Here is a 23,571-nt window from a genome sequence, read left to right as displayed (position 1 = left end):
TTGAGCTGAAATTGTTGCATATTTTGCAGTAAAGTGATAGTATTTGCAGTAAAGTGATTTAGTGATATCATCCAGAGAACATTGAATTAGGAGCCCAAACAGCAAATGGTTGAATAAAAATAAGTACAATTATCATTAAATCCAAGTCTTATTTATCTTGTTTTATGTACCTGCTGGAATGAGGAGTAAATACACTAATCTAATAAATCTTATACTTATTTTTAGATTTTTTTTAGCATAGAGATAGGTTGCTTAGAAATACAAAGTTCAAACAAAGAGATAATAAATAATATTAGCTTCTTAGAAGAATTTAAACTTTCAGAAGTTAAACTGCTCAGTAAAAGGAATGTATAGATTATATCTGTTCTAAAAGTATAACAGATGTTTGTTTACAACAAGCTAAACACTGCAAAGTCTCTGACCAGGTCTTACAATCTCCAATTAAGCCTAAAAGTTCCTGTTTGATTATTAATTTTATTTGAAGAAAGTTCTACTCATAACATGTTTAATATTCTTCCAGTGCAGTAAGACAACCAAACTTGCTAAGATTTCTTGAAATACCAGTGTCTCACCACACTGGCAGAGTTTTATACTAATTTTGAGTAGAATTTGATCAAAATAAGATCAATAATCTAACAGAGTCCGCTTTTTTTATTGGAAATATATATATAAAAAAAGAAAGGCGAAAAAGATTTTTGGCTCGACCTAAGACAGTTGGACTTGGTTAGACAGACATTTTTCCAGTAAAAATAATCAATTAATGTAGATGAACCTTTTTAAAAATGTTCAGAATGTCACACTGCAACAACTAAATTATAAATAAGAGAATTTCCCTTGGAATAAGTGGATTTTCCCTTGATCCCTCTGATCAGGCAAGTAAGAAAAACAATGAAATAGATTGTTTTAGGTTTAAAAAAAAAAAAAAATCTATTTCAAATACATAAAATCTAATCATTGAATTTTAAGGGCAAAAATACTCCTTCCACTGGTTGATCATCTTAATTACCTGCTCAAATAAAGGTTAATACACTTTAAGACCCTTATTTATTTAGAAATGAGTTTTTGCAGTGTAGTATCATCTCTCTTGAGCTACAGCTTGGAAATAAAACTACAAAACCACTGCTTTGCTTTTTGCCCCATCTACCTTTTTTTGCAGCACCCATAATGTTCCCAAACGGTCAGCTGCTGTGTTTCAAGATATAAAGAGAAGTGTGTTCCTATGAAGCATATAAGGCATACAAATTTAACTCGTTAATGATTAGTGTAGTTAAATTGTAGGTGTGTCAACAGGCATCCGAGTCCTTCCTCGTTTCATTCACATATCCACCTACGTCAGAGGACGAGTTTATTACATATGGCTCCAGTCCAATGATGTCAGAAGCCCGCCTGTTTGAACATTCAGTGGTAGTGCATCAAACCCCTAAAGAGGACACCCAGGTCCTACTTGCTTCCAGTTGTGACACCGATCCGAACCCCCCAGGCAGGGCTGTGCCTCCAGTCAGAATAGAGTCAAACCATGGTTTGCACAGGAGTGATGGAGCGAGTGGGCGAGCCCGCCCTCTCTGAGGACGATGACACGGAGCGGTTTGTCACCTCCCGCTGCAACTCGTCCACTCTCCTCTGAAGCTCGGCTCGCTTCGCTAGAAGCTCCTTGTAGCGCTGGTGAATCGGTTCCTAACAGACGACAGAAAAAAAGGAGGAGGAGGTAGATGGTTTTAACCTCTGGAACGATGGAGGAGGCTAGAGGCCTTTGAATTAAAAGAAGATTTTATGACGTACCTGCGGTTTCATGCGAGGGTTCCAGCGGATGTAGTAGCCGACCCAAAGCTCCAGGTGGCGTAAGCTGACAACAGGGAACAGTACCTGGTTGGAATAGTTCACATACATGGGGTTGGTGAACTCTTCCAGCTGGCTGTTGATGTAGGACCACAGAGAGATTGTCCTCTTGGGAATCTCCTTTAAAATAAAAAGTAAAAACAAAATCATAACATCTGCATCTTATCTGCTTTGTCCTTCAGATTCTGCTGCTTCCTCTCCAATGTTTTGATTTCACTTCCTATGAAGCTTGAACCATAGATGGACTTAAATGGATCCAAATCCACAGTGCTTGTCGCAGGTATGAAGCAGACATTTTTGATTTATGCTCAATATTGAAGCGTGGCCTGCGCTATGTTATTGCACGCCGCAACGCAAACGGGGAAAATCACGAACTAGCTGTGGGTCTAGATACGGCCGAGGCAGTGAAAAATGGGGGCAAGTTTGTCCGACAACGGACGGACATGAGGGCGAAAAAGAGCAGGGATCCAGTTGGAAAAAGGGTCCCTTGGTTTTCGCGCACCTCGCTCTTCTAGCTAGTGCATCTTCATGAGTCGTTTACTGCAATGGCGGTCATACAAACAAAACAAGTCGGTAGGGTACCAAACAAGAGATACGCATAGTGTAGAGCGGATGCAGATTTCACCAGTCAGAGGGCTCCTGTCTGCGGCACCATCTGCGGTCACCTACAATTTTGGAGAGGTGCAGCAGTGAGTCTGTGGAGGGGGCGGGGATGTCTCTGCGTTCACCGCGACACCTTCACAGATGATCTAGTTTCGAAGTATAAATCAGCCTTAATAGGTAGCTGCCTCAATTGTCTCCATCTGGCTTTTTGATGGTTCTGTGGCTCTGCCAGAAGATGGCATCACATCTGTTCATCTCTCCTTGCCCCTTTGCAGAAATTCTATTTCGGCTCAAATACGATCTGAACACCATCAGGACGGAGGCTTGGTGGAAATAACTAATATGCTGTCAGGATCAAATTTTTTAAAGATAATTAATGTGACTGTAAAACTTTTACAAAATCAGAAATTAAATAACCACCTCTCTAAAGCCGCTTTTAGGAAAAAAAATAATGACTTAATTTAATTAATAAAACTGAGATATAACTGCAAAAATTCTGCCTGGATGTCCTTGTTAATTCTATCACTTCAGACTCTGAAGGTGTCATTAATATCGCTTCCTTTTATTTACTGCAGCTACCAAACATATGTATCTGACTCTCTAAATTATGTTTTTCTGCCCTCCTCTCTTCAGTTGCCATTGGTAACCACTAAATACACAATGAAGTTCCTGTGGTGCAAATGAGGTGGAGCCTTATGCAGCAAGTTTGAGGCAGAGCTGTGATCTATAAGGGAAAATTGCTCGTTTTTGTCCCTAAGTAAGGTTTAAAAAAAACTCGAAATTTTTTTATGGTGTACACCATTTTCAGGTGTTTGGTGTTCGTACACTTTCAGTATGGATCCCATGAAATGTCAAATAAAAGAAAGATAAAAAGAGAAGTTTACCATTTCTTCACCATTAAAGCCACAATAAAACCAGTTTCTCAGAAAACCTAATATACATTTGAAGTGAGAAAAAATATGCTTCTTGTGGCTACACAAGAATAACATCTGTTAAAACAAAGAAATCGGAGAAACAAACGGTGCTCACCTCCTTCAACCTTTGCTGTTCACTGTTACACAGAAATGTCCCAAACAGGCAGCTGTACAGGTGATCCAGGATGGTTACCAGGAAGTACTCATTAAATTCAAATGCTGCAGGAAACTACAGAAAAAAACAAATTCTAATTATCTTAAGGGTATTTTTTAAATGGGGGGGAAATTTGTTCCAATATTGTTTCAAGCAAGAAACATGTTTTGCCAATGCACATTTGAGAAAACCGCAATCCAGAAATTATATTCTATTAAAATAGTTTTTACAATTAACTTAACTGTATTCTCAGATTTTTGAATCCAATTTTTTTTCTATTTTTTCATGTTTTAATTTTTTATTTATTTCTTTACTATTCTTTTCAAATTGCTCTCTACCTTGAAAACATTGAAAAATAATATTCAATAAAAAAAAAAAATTTAAAAAATTGAGTGTAACTTTTCTGCTTTCTCAAATCTATTTTTAAAAATTATTCTTTTTGTACATGTTTTTTTTTTATTTTAAGCGTTTTCCAGATCACATTCTCTGAGCAAAATTACATACATACTACATTTCTAAGAGCAAAGACTAATTTCTATTGGTCAGCTTGACATTAGCATTTTATTGTATTGGGATTGAGGTGGAGAGAATTTGACAGCTAAAATGCAAGTTGAAACGGAATGCTATCAGTAAAACTCAAGTTTTTTAAATGTTCATCCATAATACGCGTTATCTTGCTTGCAACAATAATGGAACAAATTTCACTCCATACATTTTCTTCTTATAAAAATGTCTGAGGCGGTCATCTTTGACTTGCCTGTCGGGTCAGCTGCCACACGCAGTCGATGAACTGGATGAAAACAGGCGAGCGGTCTGCGTCTGTGTGGTTTTTGTCGCCATGACCGATCCGCTGACAGAACCAAAATCAGGATGGTCGGTTGTGTTTCTGAACTACAACTTGGAAATATTTCTAACAAACTGACAAAATTAGGGTTTATTTTACCAGCTGGAAGCGATGCCCAAAACTCAGCCACTCTTTCTCCAGCAAGACCTCGAATCCGCGGATGGTTCTGTAGTAGCCGTCAAGCATGAGCATGGACAGGGCGGTGAGCTGGGTGGTCCTGTCCCAGCCGTCGCTGCAGTGCACCACCACAGACGTCTTCCCGGACTCCACCTTGTCTGCGATCCTCAGCGCTCCAGCCAGGATCAACTGCAAAACAAGCAGAAATATAAACACAGAGAGGCCGGAGAAATGTAGGTGCGGCATTGTTGATGCCGCCCACCTTAATGTGCTCCAGCCAGTGGGTTGACTCCAGGTTGGACAGCCAGTGGGAGTCCTCAATGTTGGGGTAAACTACATCTTTCAGTTTACGGAGAGACTCCCTCATGACGTGAATATTGTGGATGTCCAAGAACACAAGCTCAGCGTTCTGATACGCATCCTCGCTTTCAAAGCCACCGCCTTTCATCTGCAAAAACAAGGAAAACATTGGCATCCAAATAATTAGAAAGACAAAACCTACCCCCATTTCTGACCTAAAGAGGGCTCCAAGTTAATGACCTCTAATTCTTTCGCTCACCAACCAAATTTTCCTCAGAAAGCTCAATGTTTAATTTTTAGTGTGGAGAGAAATTTGTTCCAATGTTCTTGGAAAGAAAAAAATGTGAAAAACCTTCACTCTAGGAGTACTTGATTCATGCATGTCTGAGCAGTTTGCATAATGTTCCTCTCTGAGCTGCAGCGCCTCCTGTCCATGAAAACAAGTTGCCATGACTGATCTATGTATGGCTGTGTTAGCTCCTCCCCTCCAGAAAGCACCTACCTTGACTGCACTGCACCTGCCCAACCGAGCGTGACAGTTTCTACTTAAAGTGATGGGGAAGCGGCTGTTCCAAACGGTTGCATTTCCGAATTCTCTCGAGTGATGCCCGACTTGTGAATAAAGTGAATGTGATTGGTCGTTTATCAAGGTGGCGGGATTGTTGTGGCAGAAGGTTCGCAAATAAGTTTGGTTGTGGCCGGTGTCTCGGAAACATCTTGCTAACCAGTTAGCAACTTAGTGCTGGCAGGTTCCCAATGGGAAATTACATTGGGACCAAGTAGCACTTAGCAACAACACTGTCAAGGAATGCTATGGGCAGCAGAAACATGCAAGAGGAGGAGAGTTTTGTGTCGGAGGTCGTGGATGAGTCTCTTCCGTCATACATTTTTTATTTAGAGGAGGAATGCGGGGACGAAGATGTTGTGGAAGAGGATGTTACGGCAGCAGATGCTTGATTTGGTGTAGAAGGCCTACAGCTGGACATGTTTGAGCCCTCGCCTCGCAACGCTGCCAGTTCTGTTAGCTCTACGCCTGCCAAAGACACAGACGTCCATCTGAACACTGGGACAGAACTCAGTGATTAAATGATTCTTATTTCTTATGTCAACTGTTGCGTATATTAGCTGCGACATATAAATCAAATTTGACAGATGACCGTTGATATATGATTGGCTGAAGTTAGGTGTATAAACTGACGTTTAACTAACTTACCTGCATAAGATAACAAAAAAATAATACAGATTTTAAGACAGGATTTTTTTTTAAATAGAAATTTTTCTTTTTTAGACTATGTCTTTCAGGCATGACTAAAGTCGGTCCTCGAGGGTCCCTGTCCTACAAGCATTTAATGCTTTCCTGCTTCAGCTCAGCTACTTCTGATGATAGCAGTTCAGCAAACCTCTGTTAATCAGCTATGCTGAAGCAAGGAAACCTCTAATACCTGCAGGACAATGGCTCTCGAGGACCAACTTTGGAAATGTCTGATCCAAGTCATGAAAATATGAACAGGTCAGGAACTTTGCTCACCCTAAAAACAAGCCTAAATTGCTTGATAAAGTAACACAATTAAAAGGAAGGCACTCAAACAGGGTAGAGGCGGAGTCACAAATAAGGGAAGTGACTTTCTTCCAGGATGGAAAATAAATAAATAAAAAATTCATCTCAGAACAAATTATTATCCCACTGTGCCAAAAGCAATATTAATCACATTCATGTCTTTAGTCGACTTTGGAAGGCTTAAAAAAGCGAATAACGAAACTAAGTCAAGCTGCTTTAGTTAGTGTAATATGATTACCTGAAGCTAAACATCTGTGCCACTGGTTATTTTGTAAAAAAAAAAAAAAAAAAAAAAAGATCTAATATTCGTTAATATGTAATGTTTTTCCACTCAATGAACATTTTGAAATGAAAGACCAGATTTTCTACAGTTTTCAGAGTAAATATCCAACCACATTAGAAGAACTAATTATGAGCCTTTAACTTTGATATATTTATATAGAATATCTCTTTCCATACATTTCTATATCAGGAGAGAAAATTCTTAGATTCTGTATCATCTTTTCTGTTAATGAAAAAGTGCATAAAATTACTTATGATTTGTTTTGTAAAATTATTGTTTCATAATACCAACTGCCTTTTTGAGTAAAATCAGTTGTTACATGCTGCTAGCAGTTTAGCCTGTTTGCAGCTCTAATCCCATCCATTTAGTTAGAGACCTTTAAAGCTGACCTTGTTGGCAGCAGCGTTGACGCTGGGTCTGGCATCAAAGATAAAGAGTTTGTGGGACTGAGCATTGGCATCCATGATGGTCTGCAGGTATTTCTCGTCCTCTTTGCTGCGCTTCCCGTTCACCCCGACCATCGGCTGGCTGCAGCGTGTCACCGTGGCCTGGCTCTCTGGATGGATCCATGACAGCACCTGACCATGCAGAGTTCAGGAGAACATCAGCCGAGCCAGAAAGAGAAATACGACCACATTGAGGATAGAATACTCACAGGGATCCTGCCCTTTGCTCTAAAAGCTGCAACTCTCTTCAGCTCCTCATCTGGGATGTTGACTGGAACCACCAGGGTGGACGGGTACGTATCACACAGCTCAAACTGATCATTTACTTTTGTTATCCTCCAGCTTTCATTTGGTATACCCTGAAAAAAAAAAAATAAATAAATAAAGAACGATGGCTGTAAAAATGCTTCCTGTAAGATCCGGCTAAATGTTTAGACTAAAGATCCTGGACCTTACTTGTCTTTTGTACTCCGATATGGGATCATAAACTTTCCATCCATTTTCAGGGAAAACTTGCCCGTATTCAAAGGCAAAGATTTGCTGTGAGGTGAGGAGGAGAGATAAATCAGCCGTTCTGTGTGGTGGGGTGATGGCAACAACAGTAGCAGGGAGTTTGAGAGTGACTCACCAGCCCGTTGGACACGGGGAACGCAAACTTCATCAGAACCTCAAAAACCGATTTCTTCAACGTGTCCTCCAAGTGTTTGTGAGCAAATCGTAGATTCCGCATATCCTGCAAAATGGCAGAGCAGCAGGTCAAGCGGAAAGTTGGCTTCAAGCAAGAAGACATTTCACAAAGGGAATTTGAAGAAAACGAGTTTAAAAAATTTAACTTTTAAAAACTTCTTCCCATTATAAAATGTTTTGGGAATAATTTACAATGAAGATGCAAAAGTTTAAGCAACATATTTAGTCTGCTATTTTCCAATTTTTGAATTTGTATATTCGGATTTTTTTAAATATTTTTCAAATGTGATTTTTTTTTTTTTACATTTCTTTTTTTTTAGTTTATTTTGGAAATGTAAATTTTTTTCTGATTAATTTTTTATTATTTAAATATACTATGCTTTTAGGTTTTTGAAATGTAAATTTTGTAGATTATTTTAAGGCTTCTTTTTTATTTTAGTCCCTAAATTGTGTCTCTTTCACATTTATTTCTTTTCAAATAATTTTTAGACTTGATTTTTTCAGAATATGTTTTTAAATATATTTAAAAAAGATTAATAAAAAAAAAGCAGCAAACTGTTCTTATATTGGTTAAACATTTGCATAAACATTAAAAAATGATTCCAAACCTGTTTTTCTATTGAGAAGATTTCAAAGTAAATTTTTTTTCTTTAACTTCTCTTTTTAAAAATTTGTTCATTTTTTAAATAATATTGGAACAAATTTCTTTCCATACAATTTCACCAGCATATTCACCTTGCAAACTACTCCATAGGACACATCATTACGGCTCGAAGCATTTCCGATTTTTTCCACACGGCTTACAACTCCGAGAGGCAGGTCCAACATAAACCCCGGCTCCTGAATAAACAACATGATTCGTCATTTTCAAAGGACCAAACTTTTATCCTTAGCATTGCAAACACGTACCCTGTCCATGGACTTAAAGAACAGCCTATAGTTGGTGACCATCACGGTTCCCCTCAGCGCTCCAGTAAAAGGACAGAAGTAGGTGATATCATGCGCTGGGGAAAAATTATGGACATGATCATGAATTTTAGAAAGTATAATTGGATTTACAGCATGGTGCGTTGTCCAAGCCATAAATAAAAGAGAAAATTACCCATATCTTGCACGGTTTCATTCGGAAGCAACTGTGGTTCTTCTTTATCAGAGTCTCTGTGCGCCTTCTGAAACAAAACCACTGAATGTCAGGCAGTCCCTTCCTCTCAGATCCAAACTTACAGTTCCGAGGAGACAGGGTGATGATGACTTTTTTTATAACTAGAATCTGAAGTTTTTCTTAACCTACTAAAGGCCTGAGAGCGTTACATGCAGTTTCTGCCTAAAAATGCACAACTAACATACATCAAAAACAATTATAAGAGAAGCTTTTCTTTAACAAATTAAACTGTCATCAGCTCCTCTCTTCAAGCATATATGATATGTATGAACACATGTATAACCCAAACGGTCCCAGACATTAATATCAGGACGGTGCATCTCTAGTCTTTTTGAAATTGTACTTACATTCGGAAAGTTCTTAATTATTTCCTGCATGTTTGCTTTCTTCTATTAGTTGGTTTTTATTACATTTGTGTAATAAAAACTGATTCCAAAATGACCAAGAAATTGAGGAGAACGGCTGCTAAAGAGCATCTTTACAATAATACCACAAACTTTTGCTCCGTGGGAGTTTTTCAAGTTTCTGTAACATATTCAGAAGCTAATTCCATGACGTACCTTGGCAGCAGCTTTGGGTTTTACCTGTGGGAAGAACAAAAGAGGAGAGCTGTGCTTTAGCTATGAAAACTCTGTCTTATGAAGCTAAAGGCAGGATACCAACCCTGAGCTCCGGGGAGAACTCTGTAGAGGTGGACACGGAGTCGGAGGACAGTGCAGATGGGGGTTTGGCCTGGGCGGAGCGGTCAGAGCGAGAGGTGGAGGTACTGGAAACAGATGACAGGACAAATTCAGAGGATAAAACATTGATTCAAACATTGATTAGAAATGTTTACACCCCTTAAGGTGCACTCAGACTTGAACTCCGTGTCACTGCTCTGCATTTCAGATGCACTGTTTACACCTTGGACCGCGTCATCCAATAGGAGCAGCTTCAGCTGCATGAAGCTGAAACCCCACCCAGAGGTCACCTATTCCCAACTAAAAAAAGGTACTTCATTTTTTCATTTTTTTTTCAGTGCTACTTCATTTCTGCAAGTGAAACTGTCGCTTGTGCTGATTTGGTTTTTAAGATGGAATTATTATTTTATTGCAGCCGATGATGTCACCATTCCAGCAGATGCTGGTGTTGGGCTTGTTGCCTGAAATAAAGTTATGGCATAACATCAGATGTCAATACTGAATATAACATTGGGCATGTTGACCTCATTTAGTGGCTGGAACGATTGTTTAATATTTAGTTAATCACCAGCCTCCCAGCCCCTTCGCTTTGGATCTCCCGTTACCCCTGGTAACCCCATGTAATTTCCTGACAAGGTCTCGCTGTCGACATTTCAAAATTAAAACAGGGGTGAAACTTAAGATCAAGGACTGCTGCTAAATTGTTCTCTATGGACAACTTTTGAATTATCTTGGGGAGACCATAGATTTTTGGAAAAGCCCCAAAAACGGTCAGATTCGGCAGGACTGCTTGTAAATCTACCCCAGCAGAAACCACTGCCCAAAAAAAAACCACTGCCCACAGTGGACAGTGACAGACCAGGGTCTGAGCTGGAGGTGAGGTAGGATAATGAACAATCCTTCTAGGACTAAATCAAAACGCCTTTTTTAAAGCCACCTATAAACCTCTTGAGAGAATTCCTTATTTAATCCTTGGTCAGTAAAAACAAACAAAAAAAAGTCCTCAAAACCTTTTTTAATGTGATTTCCTATCTATTAAGGCCTAAATGAAAACCTTGCAATCTTTTCTTTTTTTTTTACATATATTTCAACTTCGATTTTATAGCTTATCCAGTGTAGTGGACAACAGGATGATTTAACTCTGAAATTTCAAATTGAAAAATAAGAAATTACTTTCTGATCTTAGAATAATTTTAACCAAGACAACCAATACATTTTAACAAAAATCAAATGATTTTTGGTCATTTTTTGCCATTTGTTTCTTTTTAGGGGCCAAATTCCATTGATTTTGAGGAATAAGAACTATAAAACTCATACATGCTAAAATGCTAGTTTTCTGTTCTCTCTTCGTTTGGATATTTTAACAGGTGATAATCCTGGAAGCATGTTTCCTTCTAAAGCATCTTACATTTGGTCATTTCTTTTCCAGTTTAGTTTTTATCTCTTAAATTCATATTCTACTGTAACTGCAATTGACATTTCTAAGTACCGTATATGCAAGTGAACTTTAGCAACATAGACAACTTTAATAGTAGTTATAATTTCCCAGCCACAAAACTGTGGCTAGTAAAATGCTGAGTGGCTAGTAACTTTTAAAACCACTAGCCATGGCTGCTTTTCAGCAAAAATGTTTTTCAAGCCCAGCTTGTCAAACAATGATCTGACTCTGCAAAGAATGCCTGGCTTCTGTGTCTCTTGAGTTTCATCTTTTGTTGTGACATAAGTGACAATTCTTGGTGAGTTCATCAGCCTGGTGAACCGATGTGTTGTGCTTTTTGGGGCTAATAAGGAGCACTTCTGTTATTTTAGATCTAAACATGCTGACCCTGGGTTAGCCAAGGCAAACTAAGTCTACTGATATTCCAAGGAAAATCGTGATTTCCTATTCAGTATTATTAAGTGACACTCCAGCTGTTAGCATCCGTCTTTGGTTTGTTTAAATAGTTTAAGATTTTTTTCCCATCATTATACAGTCAGAAATACTGGATCAAACTTCAGTATTCACAGACTTTAGGATCTTGATAAACAGGAATCTTGGATGGCACAGGTTGGATGCTGTTAAAATTAAAAAAACACACATTAATTATGAGTGACTATTAACTTCAACATATTGATTTGAAATGAGGATATCACACAATTAGCTCCTGGTAAAAAGAGCCGATAGAAGTTCCTGCTTCCTCTCTGGCTCAAAGTATGTCCCTAATCCTCTCCTCCTACATCCTCTCCTGGTTTAGTGATTAGATTAGAGTTTGAGTTCCAAGCTCATAGATTGGCACAAACAAAAGCCTTGTTATGGCTTAGAAAACATGCAAACTGAACCAAAAAAACAGGTCCACCCCATAGCAATGGGGAGTCGTTGAGTTCATTGTTTGCCTCGCTGACCTGGTTTGCAGGCCAACAACCACCTCTAGAGGCAGGCCTATACACCGGACAGCTGATATTAGTGTTTATTTATTGTATTAGCATCATCTGATACATGCATCTATCGTCAGTCCCTCCATGTGCTGTCAATGCTTTGCTTGGTTAATAGTTTAATTTTTGTTGTATTGAGACTTTGGGGAAAATGTGTCATCCTGTTATTTTGATCACCTTGATAGAGGAAGAAAAAAGTACATCCCCATTGAGGGTTGGCCAAACAGGAACAACCACAAAGTCCATGTTTTCTAAATAAAGACTTATTATGCTTTCCTACTGCCTTTGCTCACAAATAGATGCAGATATTTAAGCATCCATACTGTCTGAATTAAAGGTATAGTGGATAAAATTCTTTCAGGTTTGAGATCTGGGGCGAACATCTTTTACATTGTCATTACTACTTTTATGAATAGTCATTGTGCAAAAAAAATTATATTTACATGTACTAATATCCACATTTAATTAATGTTTAAGTTATTATGAAAGTAGTTATTTATCTCTGATTTCACTGAAGACTCCTACATGACTTGTGGAGACACATCATTTTATCTTTACCCCCCAAATAATTCAAAGTTTAGTTTTGAAAAGAGCATGAATTCTGTATTTATCATCTTTAATGTTAGTACATTGATGTGCATGTGCATTAACCACAGTGTTTCTGTTGTAAAGTAATTGTTAATATATGAAAAATGTAAGTGTTTAATATGTTTGAACATTTCCCTTCAGAGCATTACTGCAGTAACTAGCTGTATTAGAGGGAAAAAATGGTAGGGGTGGCCACAGGGGGGGGGCAATGATCGGCTAAGGGGGGCCAAGGCCACCCCTGGCCCCCCATCTAGCTGAGCCCCTGCCCATAGACTCTCAAGGCTGTAATTATCTATATTATTTAACCCCTGTTCAAACAGGTTTTCCTTCCACTAAACTTTCTAATTATCTGCCGGACAAAAACGTCAACATAACCCAGCTGTATTCTCAATGACAGAGCGGCTTTAAATAGATCAGTGTGTTACGTTTTTATTTGCATTTAGTTCATTTCATGTGATCAAATAAAAAATAGTCTTTCTTACTGGTTTAAAAAAAAATACAGTAACTGAAACGGATGTGAGCCAAAGTGACGCTGACCACCGGCTCCTGGGACACTTTAGGACTTAATTATTGGGATTAAAAGCCTCCAGGCGGATACCTATGAATATGACGCTGAACTAGGAGACGTTAAGCACCTTTATGAAGTCCCTAAAATCAGCAGAGAAGCAGTTAACGGAGTTTTAGCCATATTCCAAAGCGATAAAGTAAGACGGGTTTAGCTACCTGGACAATGAATCAACACTTGGTTGTCGGGATGAGGAGGGTTTGGAGCCCAAACTGTCGATGCTGCCGCTCTTCTCCATCTTCTAGAAAGTAAATAAAAGGCAGGAAAAGCCCTCAGTGTGTGAAATAGACCGGGGTTTCCGCTGAACACCGCCTTTAAATGTCCGCTCCCAGTGCAGCCAATCCTCACAAACAAAAGGAAGCTGCCATTTTTTCCCAGAAGCCTCCCGATCCTGTAATAAATACGGCATTGTGGAGGATGGCGACCTCTGTCGGCGGAAGTCTAGTAATACAACCAACAAAAACAACAAACAACAAAAAATAGTTTTCTCTCAAACTGAACAAAAGCAAAGAGTCAATTAAACCGTCTCTCTTCACGTAATGAAAACCAACTTTTATGAAATATGCAGAGACACGATAATGAATGATTGCGAGAACTCATATTTTGAATATACTAAGATGAAGTAATTTGAACCTAACTTGTAGCCTAATATAAGATACATTAAATGATTTTTCAGGTCAAAATACACTTGGTGAATGCTGTTTGGGGGTTATGGGGGGAATTTTTGTCAAATAACATGTTTGAAAATAAAAATAAATAAATAAATGAATAGAAAATAAACCTAAAATGGTAAATGGTAAACCATAAACCTAACCCACAAAAGAAACTTTGTTCATTCCTTAAACAATTTTTGCACGTCACTTTCACTTTACTTGGATTTAGCTGTACACACACACACACACACTATATATATATATATATATATATATATATATATATATATATATATATATATATATATATATATATATATATATATATTATATGTGTATATATGTATATCTTTATTATCTTGTGTGGTTTGTTGTGTATATATATCTATATATATCTATATTTATATATATCTATATATATAGATATATATAGATATATCTTTATATATATTTATATATATATATATAAAACTGTTTCTGGAGCGTGTATCAAAACCAATTTCCCTCTGGGATTATTAAAGTATTTCTGATTCTGAAAACATATTGATAAAAGAAAAAAAAAACAAGACAAAAAAAGTAAAGAGTAAATTTGATGTTTTCCCAGATTTTCATTTTTTGTTTTTATTTTTTGTTTTATATTTATGCAAATGTAATATTTTTTAGTGTTTCCAACATATTTTATATGTGATTTTTTTTAAAATTTCCCTTCTAGATTAAGTTTCACGAACGTCATCATTTTTAAATTGTGTTTTATAATTTAATGTGTAAAAAATTAAGAAAAATCGAATTCATAAAAATCTGAAAAAGATAGATTAAAAAAAATAAAATTTTAAAACATTATAAATCTGTAAAAGAAATAAACAGTTTAAGCAATAACATGTAAAAAGAAAATGTGAGAAAACAGAAAAGGTTAAATTTTTTTTATTCATTCAATTGATTCTCATGGGAAAAGAAAACACTCAAAAACCCAACACATTTCAGCTTTAGTGGGTTTGGACCATCCATCCATTTTCTTTACACGCTTGTCCCAAGTGGGGTCACGAGGGGTGCTGGTCTGCAGCAGTCAATGGGCGAGAGGCGGGGTGGGTTTGGACCATATTTTATATTAACTTTCGGGTCTTTGATCCGCTTGTTTTGTTGCAGAGTTAGAAGATAAACCTCAGTCACACTCTCAGTTCTTCTACATCCTCCAGAATAACCCAGAACTTCATTCAATAAATCTTCAACTTTTTACCATGGTCTATTGCAGGCGAAGTATCCCCACAGCATGATGCTACCACCACCGTACTCACGCTGTGCTCGTTTGCAGAGGTGGGTAGAACATTTTCTTGTTTAGTCAAGTAACTTTTTGAAATTAAAAAATCTAATTTGAAGTATTACATACCTACATTTCACTTTTTAGTAAAAAATATGAAGCATCTTAGTAAAAATGCTGGCTTCTCTTACCATCATGAGTAACTTTGCCCAGTTAAAAAAATAAAATTAAAATTAATTAAAATTAAAAAGCACACCAGATGCAGTTCAGACTTAATGTTATTTTATATCTGCTGATTCTGTCGTGTCATTTGGACGTTAAATAAGCATTTAAATGTATTTTTTACCAAAATGAATCCTCTTCTAATCTGTATACTTTACATACTATAAGCACTAATTATGAATCTATTATGGCAACAAAAATGTATTTTGAGGTGTTTTCTTTTATCCACCTATATTTTTGTATAATTACTGCTTTTTATTTTAATCATTGTTTAAAACACCAGAAAATATGTTTAGCAACTTTTTTTTTTAAATATATGGGATATCATCATGAGTAGCAAAATATAATACCTCAATATCCTTTTTTTTTTTTTTTTTACAGAATTCTTTACATTTAGGGGCAATAAGAGGGACAGTGGGTATGCATAATCAATTGTTCTGCTTTTCAGACACTTTAGATTGATCAATATCTGGAGTATAAATACCTTCAAGTTTATTCAACTGGTAATTTCGTTTTGTTCCATTCTGTCTTAAAACTATAAAAACGTAATGAGGCGTTGATTATATTAATAAAATGTTTATGTTCTGTTTTTGTACATATTGCTTAGATGATCACCTTTAGTAGTGGAAATAGTCTAAAATAAATGTATTTTTTCATTAAGTTCAACCTTTGGGTTCTCCAGACACTTCTGCTGGGGTTCTATGAATTTTTTTTCCCCCCATAAACTGACTGCATCACCTTCTGCAACATGTTTGCAGTTTTTAATCCATTCTCAGCACATTTGAGCGTTACTGGTGCTATGACTAAGACAGTCGAGTCGTTTTCCTCTGTGCAGGAAAGTCAGACCCATCATCTATGTGATGTTAATCTTAGAAGAAAATAACATCTGTAAATCACAGTAAAAAGGCATACAAAAATATTTCTAAGTATTAATTTGAAAGAGACGTTTCACAGAATTCGTCTTTGCAAAGCCGTTGTTTATTGAAATAAGAAACAAAAGAGAAAAACATTTAATCACATTTTAAAATGTTTTCACAAGGTTTAAACAAAGGATGAAAGTTACCAACTCATTTATATACAGCTGTTTACCTGTTGACTCTGCATTTTAACACATTTCTACACCAATAAATGCCACCAATCATTGGAGGCTTGGAGATGAAATGTATTTTAATTAAAAAAACAAAAACAATAAAGGGTGCAGAAAGTCTTTTACTTGACGTATTTTTCCATAAACTTCTTGTGGAATTCAGAGCGCAGCGTATCGTTCACAAAGCGTTTCTCCTTCCGTGCATCGTCCACTCCTTTGGCACAGTTTTTAAACACAACATCATCGTCCCATCTAGAGAGATAACAAATAAGATTAAAGACGGAGTCTTATTATGCATTAATAAAGCCAGTAAAGGCTTCCCATGCGCCCCGATGCTGTAAATTGGAGTTTCTGTCAGACAGACTTGCCTCCTTTTGACTCTAAATGTGTTCTGAGGTTGGTTCTGTTGCTGCTGCTGTCCTGCCAAATTGATCAGTGGATTTCCACTCAAGATATTTTCCATTCGGATCCTCTCCTCCTCCGCCTTCTGCTCTCGTTCCTAAAGCAGAAAACAGAAAGAGAATGATAAACTCCTTTCTAACAGAAGGTGAGACACATTATAAGACTTTAGAACATGCAGAAACATCAAGTTTACTTTGCGCTCCTGCTCCTCGGCTCGCTCCTTCTTGATCTTCTCCAGCTCAGCGAGGAGGGCTGCAGTGTCATCATCGTCACTGTCTTCCTCGGAGTCCTCATCTTCATCCTCCTTAAAAAAATAAAGGACATACAAGACGTTTAGGATTTTAAACTATCAGCTTGAAGACAACTGTCAGAGACCAATGTGTCAACTAAGGATTGTAAGGTGCATTGAAACATCAAAAACTCTTTGCATGACAAATCATTGATATGAATTAAATAACATCACGATATAAAATAGAGAGATTGAAATATTGTCCTGCGCTGCACAGCATGAGTTCATGCTCCTCTGCTTTTTATATTCCTGCAGATTCTCTCCTGTTGATGCGTTTCTGTGCGTTTGACAACATTTGTCTCTTCAAGGGAGAAAGCAACCAGATAAAGTAACCTGTCTGTGATTGGCTGCTTTCCAGGAAATCCCCTCTTGATACAGTACTGTTTTTATCCTAGTTGCTGCTATTATTTTAAGCTAAGCATCTTTAGGCCAATAGCTGTTCTCTTACAGAGTTAATATCTGGTTTAGTCAAGTAATCATTTAATAACTTAGTTTAACACAGACATGAATGTGTTCTGACAGCAGCAGTATGCTCTGAAATGATTCATATTAAATGAGGAACTTCATGTGAGCTAGCCTAGCATTAGCTTCATTGTTTATATTTGGGAAGGTGTTGCTTGAATGACCTGCTACTTATAGCTGAATTTACATTTACAATCAGTTTCAATCCACTGTTATATACTATACTGATATAAAATTAGAATTGTAGTCTTGAGGTGAACTGCAATTAGCCTGAGGATGTTAGCTAATGAAGTCTAGCCGCAACCAGGAAGAAAACAGTAATGTGTCAAGAGGCGGGATTTCCTGAATAGCATCAACAGCAGTCCAAAGCAGCAGACTCCAAAGATGGGAAGCCAGAAATTTTGCAGCAAACCAGAGAAGGGAGGGGTTCGTTGTTAATAATTTTATTTTCAAATGTTGTATAATATATGAGCTTTAATTAAAAATATAAAAGCATACCAACAGAAAATATTAGATTTTTACATTCAGGGTAGTTGCAATTTTTAACAACACACCTAAAAATTGCTTATATTACATTTCAGCGGCTATGATTGGCAGTGACTGGCTGGCTTAAGGGAGCCGTCACTCAATGCTACCACCTGTATGTATAACAGGTGGTAACAAATGCAGAATATTTAGAAGTAGGATCATTATCCTGATAAACTGACTTCATGGATGAAATTTTGAAGTTTACTCTCTCCCATAAAAATATCTTAATTAACACTTTTCCCCACTTATCAATGCCGCTCTCTCCAGTACATCAGAAACCCATACAGAGAAATGATTCTGATACCAGTCTAGGTTCAGGCGTTGGAAGCCTTTTTGAACCCAACATATGCGTGTTGTTTGTTGGTGAGGCTTTAAATACAGAGAGGAGAGATCACAGTAACGTAATACATCCCCCAAAAGAATGAAGTAGATATCTTAACACCTTTTTATCAAGATTATAACATTTAAAAGCACACAACAATGATTAACTTTAACATGAAGAGATGGCATTCCCAGATCACACTCACATCAGTCAGAGGGTCATCAGCATCAAGGTTTGCTGCTGGGATTTGATCCAGTCTGGGCCTCTTTGAAGATGATGAAGAGGAAGATGATGATGTGGTGTGTTCTGGTAGAATGAAACAATATATAAAATCACAAAAAAATAACACATCTCATTGTCAAAAGCATTAGAGTAATTGGCGACTGTGACAGGGATGCTCTTTAAGGAAGGTACCTCTGGGTCCCCTCTCTCTGGTCTTTTCACGTGCAACAACACGCTCCCTCTCCTCCAGCTCTCTGCGGAAGTCACGGGCACGCACCTCCTCTGGGGCATCCTGGGTAGGTTGCCTGAGCATAAGACATTAACTAATTAGGGATGATCCCACCAGCTAATTTTATTTTATCTGCAATAACTGGATTAGCTGCACTTTGCCCCCTACAGGTTTAAAATCACTTAAGAAATATAATTTAACTCAATATTTACTTCTTATTTGACAGTTGAAGTTTGGCATTAAACTATCATAGAAAACAAAGCCACAGTGTTCTCAGTTGCTATATTTTGACAAAATGACAGTTTGTAAAATCCCAAACTGGACCTTTGACTGAAAAATAATTATAACAGGTTAAATAATTTCTCCATCATCTTCTGCTTTTAGAGATCAGAGGGTGGGAATAACAGGCTCCCCCTTTCCTAGTAACATTTAGCTACTCATTCTGGAGGACAAAAAGGCCAGAAATTACACACAGCCTCCTCCAAACAGACTATGAGTCTGTCTCAGTAGGACAAGTTCAGAAGGCATCCAAATAAGATGCCAATGTAAACCTGGCAGTAGATGCTAATTTTGGCAGCTTACTCCAGAGGAACTCTTTCTTGTAGCCCTGATTCATGATCACAGATTTGGATCAGATGGTAGGGCGATGATAAATCTAGAGCTCAGACAATTAATTCAAACATGTTAATAATCACTTTATTGGATTTATAGTTATGCATATATATATATATATATATATATATAATGATTGTATATCTGGAGCGTGTAACAAAAGTAATTTCCCTCTGGGCTGGGTAACGAAGGGCTAGGGCTGGGTAACGAACATCAGTTCTTTTATGGTACCGACCGAAATGCTTCGGTTCTACAGAGTATCGAAACATGCCTCGTCTTTCGGTACCAAGTTTCGGTGATTGGCTGTAACACTTAACGTGATTGCGTCATCCAGGAAAAATACGTAGGTGGTCACGCCTACAGCCAGGGTTCATGTGTATCTGTTGTGAACTGGTTGCGAGCGTCGTGGAACCCCTTTAAAATACCCCCCAGGTCAAAAGTGTGGCTTCACTTTATTAAGACTGATGCCAATAGTGCGCAATGCATTACATCGTGCACGGAAACAATTTAAGAGCGGAAAGTTGCTCAGTTTTTGATTGCAAGAAGAGCGGACCGCAGCTGGCGCAACCATCCTCCTCTCAGCAGCCCGTGGGCAGAGCAAAGCCAGAGCGGAGTGAATCATGCTGCGTTCACACCGGACGCAGCAGGAGCAGCAAAATCGCGTCTGCTGCTTCCTTTTTGCTGCTTGTACCAGCTTCTGACGCGCGGCTGAAGCAGCTTTGCTGCTCTGGCTGCGCGGTCGAAAAGTGGCTCTGACGCGCGTTGGGTGGAGCTTCACTATCCTTTCTCTGCCTTGCAGCTATATTTGCTGTGATCAGTGGGAATAAAGTAGTTTTATTAAGTTTTTAAGTGGGAAAATCCACCTGAAAACTTAATCAGTGCAGTCAGTTCATTCAGATTACCATCCTGCCTTCCAATATTATTTCTGTCGGAGCCGCTCAGACCCCCACATATCAGCGGTGCGCTGACAGTAGGAGTCCCATTCAACAGGCTTGTTTGTCTCCTGAGAAAGCTAACATGTTAATTCTTCTAAAGAAAAACTGCTAAGTAAAAGGGTCCTCACAATGTAACAGTGAATATTAGACACTGACTTGTTTGCAACTGTTCTTCACTGAATTTTTTTTTTTTTTTTTTATGTAAGAGGAAAAATGTAAATGGAAAAATCAGAGCTTAAAATAAAACTCAAGATTTGTACTTTATTATGTTTTGTAAATTTCTTTTTCTTTGAATTGATGTTATAAAAATAGTATCGAAAAAAGTATCGTTCAGGAAGCGGTATCGAAGTGAAGGTATAAGTATTGGTACCGGCACCGCAACTTTTTGAATGATACCCAGCCCTAAGTATGTCTGGTTCTGAATTAAATTAGTATTTATTTCAGCAACTGCAATGGGCACAACTCTTAATCCATAAACATTTGTTGAAAGGTTTATATCTGACAATGAATAACCTGTTCGGATGTTGTTAATTGAGGGACATGAATTAGATGTGAAATTTTGCATTTTCAACACTCAAGAAAATCTTTGTATCCCTTGAAATGTCAAAAGAAACCATCCGCTTCTCCTTTGCAGAACCCAAATATATAATGTGATCTTCTGAATTAGCTAAATGTTTGATCCACTGACCTGTACTTAATCTTGGTGTGACCGGGAAGATCTCTGCTGGAATACTGTTTGGAGAGAGCACTCAGATCCCCCTCTCCTTTCCCCCTGCCCCCCCTGGCAGGCTCAAATGTTGGTCTTGCAGCTGTAGTCATCTTGGACGGCTCTGTTTTATCAAAACGTTACAGATAAATAAAAAAACATCTGTTGAGAAAACAGGATTTTCGATATGTTGAAAAGTTTTCTAGCATCATGGTAGAAATGTAAGGAAACCCAGTAAATATTAATGTGTTAATATGGCTAAATCTGCTTCTAACTAGACGAACACAAGTTAGCATTTTAGCCAAAGAGATGCTGACATGCTAACATAGTTTAACACCACTTATCCCGTCATATATGACTCATAAATATTCCAAATCTTATTAAACAACAATATTATAGAGAACTGTGTACCTTTTAAGGTATGAATAAAACACATGAAAAAGTAGTTTTTTTGTTTACCCGTGTTGACACTTACCAAGATGCTAGCAAACGACAGGGTACCCCAGCTAAGCCTTGTGACGTAGCTTCCGGAAGAGGGAAAAAAAAAAAAAAAAAAAAAAAAAAAATTCTTCTTCTTCTTTCTTAGAATGGCGGACTGCAGACAGTTTATAGGTGCATACCGCCACCTGCTGTCCATGAGTGTGTATCTCTGTAGTTCCACCTACTATATTCTATTTTTTATTTTTGTGTTATGTAAAAATAAAAACGATGCTTTATTAATAACCAAATTTTCCTCCCTATCTCCATCGTTCCCTAAAATTCCTTTAATACTCCATTCCCTCCCTTTTTCCATAATTACTTTCCTCATCAAAAAATCTAATTATTAAACTCGGATCAAATAAATATATGATGCTGAACTGCACAGATTATACTAATATAATGAATTTACTTTTGAAACTTTATTGCGTTTCTCAATTTATTTTTATTTTTCAAGCATGATCGGGAACCAGAAGAAAAAAATTGCACCACCGTTTAATGTGTTTAATAAAGCTTGCAGTTACACAAAAGAGTTGGTAAGGGGCAGATATTGGCAACCTAAAAAAAACGTTTAAATGTTCTTATGGTAATTGTTCGTCTTGCACTTAAACATTATTTTTTCACGTTCTATTAAGCCAGCCGAAGATTAAGGCATAAAGAACTAAAAGTCATGTTTATACTGGGACATAATCAACACTGTTTTTGGATGATTGGCTTTTTTAGGTTCTTCAGTGTCATAATGTAACCCCCCATGTTAATACAAACAACAACAGAACCATATACTAAACAGTATAACCATTGTGTACAAACATTATAATTATTTTTATGCAACAGATGACTTAGTCCTAAAATATTTATTTAGTCTGCTTGGAGTACAGTGCAGTTGACAAACCCTTATAATGGGTTTTGAAAGTGGAGAAAAAACTGACAAGCCTCCTCTATGTACGGAGACACATTCCTTTAATGACTTTGATTTAAAAATCTCTGCTTAGCCAGACTTCTTCATATTTAACAACCCTCTTCTGCAAAAACTGACTAGTCTCTTCACTAAAAAGACATTTTCCTTCCTTGATTTTTCCAGAAATTTGAACGTAAATAGGGAAACAAGCATTTAGCATTTATTGCTGCAACAGCATGACACCATCTTCAGTGAGAATTTGAGATGAAGGATCTAATTTCTTTGAAATTATTTTAAACCATTCTTAGAAATAAGCAGTGTGATGCTCTTATTTTAATCATATTACTGATTGTTCCATCCGCTACAATGTATTTGATTTGTGTAACTCTTTTGATGCCTTCCACAGACTTTCTGCCCCTCTTGTAAATGAGATCTTGGTCTCAATGGGGTTTTCACCTGTTAAAATAAAGGAAATGAGCCTGTAAGTGAAGCTGATCTTTTAGATTTATTTCATGTTAAATATTTGCTAGATTATTTCACTGTTCAGCTCATCGCTTGCATATTTTACAGGAACATAACGAAACCAAAAGTGATGCTTCGTACAGCCTAATTAAAGGATGTTCAAAATTGTAGCTTGGTCACATTTTCGTGTATGTTGTAAGAGTTCTTAAAGAGGTGGGGAAAAAATGGAAACCTGCCATCAGAAAATCCAAATGACTTCTTGGTAAAACAGTTGAGGCTTCCGGATGTGAACTGTGGTGTTAACACAACAACAAAAATAACCAAAAAAAGCTAAATACTCTAAAAATATGCCAGTAAATAAATGCAATATATACAAAATCTGTTTTATTTAGGAACAATGAGAGACAGAAAGTAAGCACATCCCAACATTCTTGTAAATACTTCATCAAATATTTTGATGTAACACTTTGGATTGATGCAGTTGCCGCCTTAACTCCAACTGGGTTGGAGTAGACAAACATTAATTATATAAAGTGCAGCAGTGATCAGAATGTAAACAATGGAAGGAGGAAAAAGAAACTAGTTTAAATAATGGTCCAAAAGTGCATTAATGTGAAAACTTTCAGTTTTAGGGCAAAAATAAATATGGTGCAAAATGCAG

General features: G+C 37.2%; 2 protein-coding genes across 2 annotated transcripts; both read right to left on the bottom strand.

The window, feature by feature from the left end:
- Nucleotides 1-613: 613 nt before the first annotated feature.
- Nucleotides 614-13,532, bottom strand: mtmr2 (myotubularin related protein 2). Its single transcript, XM_015395790.1, has 16 exons — nucleotides 13,308-13,532; nucleotides 9,568-9,670; nucleotides 9,465-9,488; nucleotides 8,845-8,911; nucleotides 8,652-8,746; nucleotides 8,478-8,582; nucleotides 7,684-7,788; nucleotides 7,512-7,595; nucleotides 7,265-7,414; nucleotides 6,999-7,187; nucleotides 4,731-4,916; nucleotides 4,451-4,657; nucleotides 4,265-4,357; nucleotides 3,469-3,582; nucleotides 1,780-1,956; nucleotides 614-1,674 (listed from the first exon to the last, which is right to left on the bottom strand). Exons 1-16 carry the CDS (start codon nucleotides 13,385-13,387, stop codon nucleotides 1,510-1,512), a joined length of 1,944 nt encoding a protein of 647 aa, XP_015251276.1. The 5' UTR covers nucleotides 13,388-13,532; the 3' UTR covers nucleotides 614-1,509.
- A 2,709-nt stretch (nucleotides 13,533-16,241) lies between these two features.
- On the bottom strand, nucleotides 16,242-21,639 carry cwc15 (CWC15 spliceosome-associated protein). Its single transcript, XM_015395764.1, has 7 exons — nucleotides 21,549-21,639; nucleotides 21,056-21,197; nucleotides 18,784-18,896; nucleotides 18,575-18,675; nucleotides 16,962-17,072; nucleotides 16,735-16,865; nucleotides 16,242-16,618 (listed from the first exon to the last, which is right to left on the bottom strand). Exons 2-7 carry the CDS (start codon nucleotides 21,184-21,186, stop codon nucleotides 16,489-16,491), a joined length of 717 nt encoding a protein of 238 aa, XP_015251250.1. The 5' UTR covers nucleotides 21,187-21,197; nucleotides 21,549-21,639; the 3' UTR covers nucleotides 16,242-16,488.
- Nucleotides 21,640-23,571: the final 1,932 nt, after the last annotated feature.

The sequence above is a fragment of the Cyprinodon variegatus genome, unplaced genomic scaffold (assembly GCF_000732505.1).
Source record: "Cyprinodon variegatus isolate N-32 unplaced genomic scaffold, C_variegatus-1.0 Scaffold760, whole genome shotgun sequence".
Classification (NCBI taxonomy): Eukaryota; Metazoa; Chordata; class Actinopteri; order Cyprinodontiformes; family Cyprinodontidae; genus Cyprinodon; species Cyprinodon variegatus.
The sequence above is the reverse complement of the archived record's forward strand: the minus strand, read 5'-3'. Positions and strand labels throughout refer to the sequence as shown.